Genomic DNA, 9,669 nt, shown 5'->3' with positions numbered 1-9,669 from the left:
GGGGCTGGGGTTGGGGCAGGTAGTGCCCAGGCAGGGTGGAGCAGGGCATGGGACAGACCCACAGGAGGCTTGTTGGGGGGGGAGGGGGGGCAGCACACATGTGCCCCCCAGATTAATGCATGGGGCGAGGGTGGGCTGCTGACTGCAGGCTTGGGGCCAGGGGTTATGCTGGTCTCTTCCCGGTAGGGGCTGGCCAAGGCTGTGCTTGGGGTGGGTGGTAGCAGTGCTGGGAGGGGGTGCTATGGGGTGGGCTACAGCCACCCCAGAATTTGCCATAGCCACCCCATAGCCCCCCCACTCTGTGCCGCTGCCACCTATCCTGCCCACAGCTGGAAGCCCACCCTCACTCTGCACACAGATACAAGGGGCGCATGTCCCCCATGCCTCTCCCGGGGGTGTGCAGAGCTGCTCCCCCTGCCCACACCATGCCCCACCCCGGCAGGGCAGCACCTGCTCCTGCCCCAGCCCTATTCCCTTCCTCACTGTGGGGCCCTCAATCTGCACCCCCATGCCCCTTCCTCCCCTGCAGACTTACCAGCCAGACACTGCTCTCCAAACTGCCGGGCTGAGTATCAGCTCTCACATCGGTATCGGCCAATTATGGCTGGCTAATAATCAGCCATCGGTATCAGCCAAAAAAAAAATCTTTACTGGTGCACCCTGACTACTGGATCCTAAGTTCTTGCTAAAGAGCTGCCTAAATGTAAATGTCATTTTGAACCTTTAGTCTCTTTGTTCGTCCGGCGATATCCTGTATGCCCATGTTGCTTTATGGAAAGCACTGCTGAGTAACTCAGTCCTACCCTCTGCACATCCCAAACCTGGACAGGAGGTGGTGAAGCCACCATAAGGATGCATCCCGATGCATGTTCTCTAGCACCCCTAGAGCAGCTTCAGCACCTTATTCTGTAGTTTGGTATACACGGCGTGGGAGGGGGTGGGCAGAGCTGTGCTTTGGCGTAAAGCAGGGGTCTCAATCTTTATCTTCCTAAGTTTCCCCCCCTGCAGTGTACTAGAAATACTCCATTGCCCACCTGTGCCACAATTGCCCACATGGCCCCAGGAGCAGCGGACGTGGCTCGGCGGCAGGGGACCCCAGGGCCGCACTCCCCTGAGCAGCAGCAGCGTAGAGCCTCACCTGCCTGCCCGCAGCACTGCCCACACGATGGGGGCCGTGGGGTCAGGCGGGGCAGGCCCACCCCCACACCTTCTTCAGGACACACCACAGCCCCAGGGGGCCAAGGCAGTTCCTCCGCACCGGGCCAGGGGGACCCCCTGAAACCTCCTCGCAGCCCCCAGAGGGCCACAGATCCCTGGTTGAGAACCACTGGCCTAGAGCACTGTGGGAGCAGCATGGCTGTCCCCATCATGAAGGTGGCTTTGTTGCAGGAGTGTCCCACTCCTCCTTGAGACAGAACTGCCTCGCGTGTGACACTTGTATACTCTCCACTAGCATAAGAAATTGGCCTGTTTACCAGCTTATTATATAGTCTCTTGGCTATGAAATGGAGAGAACAAGGGTGTGAAACCTGGGCTAGAAGGACCTAAATACTAACAGACTTCAACTGGTGTCATGCTGGGGTGCTGCTGTCAATCTCCTTTGACCTGTGGCTCCTGACAAAAGAGAGATTGGAGTCCAGAAGGCTATGGGTGTTTCTGCCAGCCGTGCTTTTGTACAGGGATGTTGAGAAGCTAAGAAAAAAATCACAGAAATGATGCAAGGGCTGATGAAAAGGACTTGTAATGAGAGAGCCTGAAACGCTGTGTGCAGCCTATCCAAAAGCAGATTGATGGTACTCCTGATTACGGTATATTGGTGCCCCTATGGGGAGGAAATGCCAGATGCTGTAGGGCTGCTTAATGTACTAGAGTTGGGCGTAATGAGAAGCCGTTGCTGAAACCTGAAGTCATATAGGTTCAAGTTGGAGATAGGCACAAACTTCTAAAGGTGGGGGGCGGCTAATCATTGGTCCAACTCCTGAGGGAATCGGGATTTTCCATTGCTTGCGGTCTTCAGTTCAAGCACAGGCACCGTTTTGGAAGCAAGACTTCAGCCAAACACGAGTTATTGGGCTCCATGTGGGGGGAAATAGATGAACGTTCAGGGCCTGGTAGTATACCAGAGGTCAGGCTAGATGATTTAATAATCAGCGAGTCAACCCCAGGTGGAAAGGAAATGCTGTGTACTTTTTAAAAGGGGTGCGCTGGAAGCTGGAGAAGAGGAGGAAACATAGTGTGGCCAAAAAAACCATTAGCTTAAAACATGGCTTAATAATAAAAATTGCATTTCCTTCCATGCAGATACTTGCCACACTGGGAGACAGAGAGAGAATCCATTTCTCTAAGACATAGTCATGGAAAAGTGGGGCTGGAAGGGACCTCATCTAGTCCAACCCTCCTGCTCAAGGCAGGATCGTCCCTGCCTAGATCAGAACTGTTACCTAAACTTCCTACTTGCAGGGCGAAGCGCTGCAACAGGGACACTGGCATACCACTGCCAGTCGCTTTAGAGCTAGGCTTTGCTTTATGCCAGCTAACGGTGCTAGGCATGGCACAGTCCTCTGCTGAGATACGTGCCTACCACTTCCAGCAACAGGGTATGAAGCTCTTGGCTGGTCCTCTAGCCTGCTGCGTAGCACCATAGGACTGGTGGCTTTCTGTAGCAAACTCCTTCGATTGTAGCATGCATTTCTCTCTTGCCAGTGGCTTTGCCTCCAGTACCAGCCTCTTGTACCCAAGGGCTTTGGCTCGGGTTGCCTATGTACTATCACAAATCTGTGGGATGTGAAGCCATCGAATTACGGCGCTTTTGGAGCAGCCTCAGGTGAAGGCTTCGTGTTGTTGCAGACCTGCCTGTGACTGATTTGTCACTAGAGGGCTGGTGAGCAGGTGTGTGGACAGGTGCCAGGATCTGTCTGCAGTGGGAGAGGAGGGGAGGCTTGGAGAAGGAGAAGCCAGCATGGGATTTGTGGCTTCCCTCCCTCCATAGCAAGCAGGAGCCCAGCCAGAGCAGAGGATGGGAGGGGAGAAATCTTGAAAAACTGTTTGAAGTGAAGTGGGGGGTAAGGTGAAAAGAAAGGAGTAAAATAAAGGGTTTTTTTTTAATTATATAAATTATTTATATATAAATATAAAAATTGTGCATGTCTCAGTGAATTGGGATTGGGTCAGGGATGTTATAAGTTGGGTTATAAGGGGCAGCAAGGGTCATGGTGGCTGGGGTGGGGGAGCTGTCTTGGGCCCAGGGACTGGGGGCAGGGGAAGAATAGCCGGGGCACAAAGCTGAGAGCCAACAGGCTTGTTGCATGGCACAGAGATGAGAAAGCGGGGGCTGTGGGACATGAGGAACTGAGATGAAATGAAGTGGCAGGGCAGCAGCCATGTGGGGGTTGGCTGGCTCTGCAGTTAATGGGAAAGGGGAGGGAAGACCACTAGAGATTTTGGAGCGTGGGAAGGGGTTGAGTGCCTGGGACCTGTGCATTCTGGGGTGCTGGAGGAATGAAAGTAAGGCATTTTATTTCCCCAGAGCATCTGTACCATACTCTGGAGCGACTTTGAAATGAATCAAAGACAAGCCTCAGTTGTAGCAGCATGTCTTTAAAAAGTTTAGAGGGTACTTCCGGCAGTTTAATACCCCTTAACTAGTGACTGCTCTTGTTTTAAATGCCTTCCTGACATTTTTTAGGTAAGTTGTGCTGAGGCCCTGAAATACAGGGAAAATGGCAGATCTGAGCTAGCTACACCTCATTCCTGCTTCTGGCAAAAGGGGCTGGGTGGTTCTGATCCAGAAACTATGACCAGCTACATTGCTCTCAACTGTGTTGCAGCCCCTGAGCTGGACATTAAAATGTTGTACATATTGTTGGATATATTGTACCCCTGAGCTGGACATTAGGATGTTATTAGCACCCATCCCACCCCTTGTTTAAAAGCTGGTGATGTTGATGGAGTGGAGCGGCTCCCACTTTGCATGTGTACATGGCATACTAAACCTGCTTCCTCTCTGTGCTCACTTGCTTTTTTCCCTTGTTGAACTCATAGACAGGCAGGTGAAACCAGCAGCATTGTTTTCCACCGCATGTTGACACGCTCCTTTTTGGTACTGTTGCCGTTTTCTGAGATGGCAGGTTTTTTGTACGGAAAGTCCCGTGATAAAATGACGTGGGTCACTCTCCGTTATCTTGGAGTGGAGATTATCGGAGCACTGTGAACCCTGTTAGCAGGTGGGGTTGTTAAGTGTTTACTCGAGTCTCCACTGAAAAGGAGCCAGAGTCTACGTGATGTTGCCATATGCCTACCCTGGCTTGTATCCCGGTTTGGCACTTTGGGCGTAAAATGGTTTGAACGTGAACTTCTACTTTACGTTTTGTGTGATAAATCATAATAGATTTTTTTTCTATGCCCTCTTCATAGCTGGAATCTGACAAACTGGCCCTACCAGTAAACCCCAACCCTCTCAGCCCCATTCCCAGTCTGAATCAGAAGCCTCCTGATGCCACCATCCTCACCATCGAACCTTCTCCCTCTGAAAAAAACAAGGGCTTCTTCGTCGATGAGTCAGAACCTCTTCTGCGTTGTGATTCGACTTCCAGCGGCTCCTCTGCTCTCAGCCGAACTGGCTCTTTTATTACCAAAGGTACTAAAATTGGCCCTTTGTCCTGCTCCCTTGAAGTTATTTTGAGAACTGTGTGCAAGGCTGGACGTGCTAGTCTCTGCCATCCTGAGGAATACTGTTGCATTCTGCAAAGCTAAGAAGCTATAGTCCACGTGGAAGGAATTGCACTGGCAGAGTAATGGCAGTACAGTGTGGCAAAAATAAGGGAAGTTTGGGTATTGAGAGGGGCATTTACTTGATTTCACAATAGACTAGGAGTCCGCAAACTGTGAGTCACAGGTCACTGGTGGTCTCTGGGGCCATGGTGCAATCCATGGATTTGCAGACCAAGTCCTTCTTCCTCCCCAGCCTCCATTGAATTAAAAGTTTCATTCAGGTGCCCCCTAAAAAAATGATAGGGAGGATACCTGAGGTTGACAGTGGTTCCACTGGGTGAAGACTTCTCACCAGGATCTGGGAGAACATCTGTTCGCCAGAGCACCCGCAATGGGTGACATGGTCAAACGGTCATAAACTCCTCCGTGACCGTTTCAGGCTGGACATAAGGAAGAACTTCTTTACTGTCCGAGCCTGCAAGGCCTGGAACAGACTGCTGCAGGAGGTGATTCAAGCACCTACATTGAACAGCTTCAAGAGAAATTTGGTTCTTTATCTTGCTGGGATCCTATGACCCCAGCTGACTTCCTGCCCCTGGGGCAGGGGGCTGGACTCTGACCTTCTGAGGTCCCTTCCAGCCCTAATGTCTGTGAAATGATGATGCAGGTACCCATTTTCCTACTGGTGGGCATGGCATAAAGATGAGTGGAAAAGACAAAGAGGTTTAAATGGATCCTGTCAGATTAAAAAGGTGTTTCTCTAACATTTGTACAATTTCTTTCCCTAGAACATCATCTTGGGTGTTAACCCAGGTCCCACTAACAGCAGTGGACAATCTCCTGTGGCCTCTACTTAGTTTTGCATTGGCATAGTATTGCAGTTTTACTTTCCGTGCTTGGTTTTCAGTGGGTGAATTTCCTCCCTTTGGAAGGATTTGTTGTACCTCCTTTTAAACTGGGGAAATGTACAATCACAGGGATGTCTGGGGTTGCATCAAAATCTATTTTTAATTCATTCAGTTTTAACAGACTGGACTTCAATGCAGTAAATTATTTTGGCCACCATTATTTTTATTCCCAGGACACCCTGTTCCATGTTACATGTTGCATCTTCCTCTGATCCTTGCAGAGAAGGGTGTTTACATTAGGCCCTTTTGGTCAGTCACAGCATGAATTTGAGTTTGTAAATTTTTCTTTACTTTAGGGGACTTTAGAAAAGAAAAAAAAAGTCACTTGTAATGAAGGTGAAGAGTAAATCCTGTGAATTGTCTACACTTTAGCAAAAAAAACCCCAAAAAATTAATGTAGAGATTAGTAGGATATTCCAGTTATCACTTGGGATTTTTGCCCCTCTTCTTTTCCCAGTGATGCCAGCACTTGCAGCGCTGTTGTATGGAACAAGTATCTTGGCAGGAGATTGGATATTAGGTGATAAGTAGGCCTTCTCCATCTTTAGTCTCCAACTACCCAACCCACCCATGCTTTTTCCTATCTTTCACAACTTGCCATTTGCTCCCTAAAAGTTGGGCTGGAGCCTGGGAGCGGTATAGACTTGATTCTTGGTCTTTGTGCCATTAGAAGCATGCTCTTCCCACAAACGGTGCCTTAATAACCAATCCTGTCTTGCTTTTGCAGAAAAAAAAGACACAGTTTTGCGTCAGGTGCGATTGGATCCTTGTGACCTGCAGCCCATCTTTGATGACATGCTTCACATCCTAAATCCTGAGGAGCTCCTTGTGATAGAAGAGATTCCACAGGCAGAGGACAAGCTGGATAGGCTATTTGAGATTGCTGGGGTCAAGAGCCAGGAAGCCAGCCAAACACTCCTGGACTCTGTGTATAGCCACCTTCCCGATCTGTTGTAGACATTGGTCACCGCACACTCTGAATATTGCTAGTACTAGCTTGGCACTTGTTCAAGGTGGTTGACAACATGCAGGCAGGTGTTTGATAGAATTACATGGCCAGTATTTTCTTCAAGGTCTCTTGGGTTTTGGGTGGGGGCAGTTTACAGACATTGCACCTTTCATCCTTAACTTTGTTGCAGAATTAAAATCTTGGCTGCTGCCCCCAGGCCCTTCTGAGTGACCTTTTTCTGTTCTCATTCCGCTCAATCGTTTTATGCACTTTAAAAATGCAGTTAATTAACTAAAGACCACAAATCCAGCATAATGTATGTCTGGAAGCTGGAACTGTTTTAACCCATTTTTGGTTTGATCAAATGTCTTATTTTGAGGTACCTCTCCTCGTCATACATCTTTTATCCCTCATGCCCCCTGCGCCTCAGTGGTGAATGGGAAAGCGTGCAAAGTGTATGTCGTTGTTGGTTGCTTTCTCTCCTGGTATCTCGCTTTTCTTTTCTTTTTCCTTCAGTTGACTTTTTTTTTTTTTTAATGTACTGTTGTATAGGTCCTATTCATTGCTCAGATTTTACTCGCACAGGTATTTATTGTATGGTTTTTCACCTGGACAATGCATAGAATGCTTGATTTACTTGTGCTCCTGTAAGCTAATGCAGAAATGTGTTTGAAAGACATGAAAAAGGTTTAATTCCTCCGGCCTTCAGGATTGACGTAACACAGTCCTTCTGGCCTGCAGCCGAATGTAACGCAAGCAAGGAGCATCTCACCTTGCCACTTGTACGTGCAGCAGGCCCGTTTCTGAAACGTCTTGATCAGCACTGGTGCTGGACTCTGGAAGGTGAAGGAAAACCCTGGTGGTACCACCCTTCTCGTGATCATAAAACTTACCAAGCTCTGCTTTTTACACTCGTGTCTCTTGGGTTTTTTTTATACAGACGTGGCCACTAGGTTAGGTTCCAGAGACCTTGCCTGGTCTGAATTGTCTCTTTATTTTTTATTTAAAAACTAAAAAAGGCTGCATTGTAAGAATTCTGTCTTATTATATTTGCAACAGTTATGCTCCCATATGAACTGTCCGTAATATGCTCAGTTTGAAAAATTATAATACAAAGGTGGCATCTGCTACCTCCGGGGTGGGGTGAGGAGGGGGAATGACATTGAGAAATTGCCTTCTGGTGTACTAATTTATTAATAAATACTAGGTGTTTGTTACTTGGCATGCTTTGGTGTTAATCTCCTCACTGCTTCACTGCGCTCATTGGATCCCTTGACATCGCTGATCTCAACCAAAGGGGGAGAACCTGTTTTGGGAAGCCCTGGTCTTGATCTGAGATCTTGATACAGGACTGGTGCTAAGGGGGCTGAGGCTATAGAAAATGTGTGTAGGTGCAAGAGTAGGTCTTAGATGCTAGGGGCAACTGCACTCAATTGGTGCCTGTTGCACACATCCATTATGGGTATTTCATTTGTGCCATCACTGTAAGACTGGTGTAGGGCACAGTGGAAGCAGCAAAGACAGAGAGAGACACTTCTGACCTAGGCTGACATTGCTCCGGGCTCTCTGTCTTCTCAGTGTTACTCCCCGAGATGTTTGTTTAGATTTTGTATTGGCCTGTGGCTGAGTTTCAGGTTTCAAAGACTGGATAGAGACTTTAAGGCTAGATTGGGCTCTCCTAGGGAGGCCTAGAGGGTCAGATGAAGTTGACCTTTCACAGATTAAAATGAATCTGAAACCCATGCACCCCAGACCCCTGAAGTCTCTGGTTGTGTAGCAGAGCAGGGGTTGCAGAGACCAGGGCTGGTGGGATGAGCCTGTAGGGGAGACAGTGGTCTTGATCTAAGATTAGTGCTTCCAGATACCCATGGCTGAGTTGACTTAAAGGGTTGGTTATTACAATTCCTGTGGCTCTCCCTAGCAGTACTCTTCAGCTGTTAAAATGTACTAGCGTCCCAGTACTCCTGGGTTGCAGCTTCTGCACTCATCCGTCCTTTGCCTCTGAGCTACTGCTAGCAGCATTTCTGGATGACCTGTTACATGATTGATGTCCATCCGTATACACAACCACAGCTTGCAAATAACGGATCTATAGTTATTCTGTTCTGTGCATGGAAGGAGGATGGGATGAGAGTTTCTGTGTGTAGTACTGTCCTGCTGCAGACCTAGCAGGAAAGGACACAGAGCCAGTCTCATCCAGGTGTTGTGTTTCAGAAGACTTCCACAAAGAATGCCTCAGACAGGTGCAGTAAATACCTGGCTAAAACAAGATTTACAGCCACAAACTGACAAAAACAGCTGATGCAAAAAACCTAGTCAAAATGTGTGCGTTCTTTCTATGTACAGTGGCATACAGGTCAGAACGCCTGTCCCACTTGCTGTAGGAGTCATTACAGACAAATTAACAGTCGCAAAGGTAGCTGGATCGGATGCTAGCTCTGGTACTTGACTGGTGCAGTCTGGAAAGAAGTGGAACAAAAAGCCTTTTTGTCTTTAGGGTGTGGCGGCTAAAGCAGCTCACAGGTTTGGAATTTGAAGTCCTGGGGAGCTGTTTTAATGGCTGAGACTATCAAAGATGCATTGTAAATGCAACTTAACTCATGGATATTATCACCCTAAGTGCAGGCATTAGAGCTTTAGGCTACAGCATCCCCTGTCCTTTTGTCTACGTAGACTCATAAATCTTGAGAACAGGAGAGCAGATGGGCAGGGTTGATTAGTTCACGACCTGCAGGTACAAAGCCAAGCCATAAATTCTGTGTGAATGACGCAACGTGGCAGTAACTCCTACTGTAACTGTATAGAAACAACTGAGTACAGAAGGCTCTGAAAGCAAAGATCAGGTTATTTAGACCTCAAAAGAGATGGGGAAACAGTTCTAGTCACTCTTCCACTTTGCCCTGTGTAACTGGAAGCTCTTGAGCAAGCCAGAGTAGCAAAACAAAACCACGGGCAAAATTTCTTTGCATCCGAGAGACTGCATTGTGGCTCTGCTTGTGTCTAATTTGAGCAAGGCTGCTTTCTGCAGAGAAGAGATGTGCCCGTTCAGGTTGTCTCTCTTCCCTTCTACCTTTTGTACCAACTTGCCTTCCCTGTCCAGTC

At 48.2% G+C, this 9,669-nt stretch overlaps 1 protein-coding gene across 1 annotated transcript in view; it reads left to right on the top strand.

The window, feature by feature from the left end:
• Positions 1-7,579, top strand: part of TNFRSF21 (TNF receptor superfamily member 21) — a 77,942-nt gene extending 70,363 nt beyond the window's left edge. The window contains exons 7-8 of the mRNA XM_019520691.1: positions 4,414-4,636; positions 6,346-7,579. Of these exons, the coding sequence (XP_019376236.1) occupies positions 4,414-4,636; positions 6,346-6,575 (453 nt within the window). The 3' untranslated portion in view covers positions 6,576-7,579. The remainder of the gene's footprint in view (positions 1-4,413; positions 4,637-6,345) is intronic.
• Positions 7,580-9,669: the final 2,090 nt, after the last annotated feature.

This window comes from Gavialis gangeticus, unplaced genomic scaffold (assembly GCF_001723915.1).
Source record: "Gavialis gangeticus isolate Ggan-Ray unplaced genomic scaffold, GavGan_comp1, whole genome shotgun sequence".
Taxonomy (NCBI): Eukaryota; Metazoa; Chordata; order Crocodylia; family Gavialidae; genus Gavialis; species Gavialis gangeticus.
This window is presented reverse-complemented; position numbering and strand designations above follow the sequence as displayed.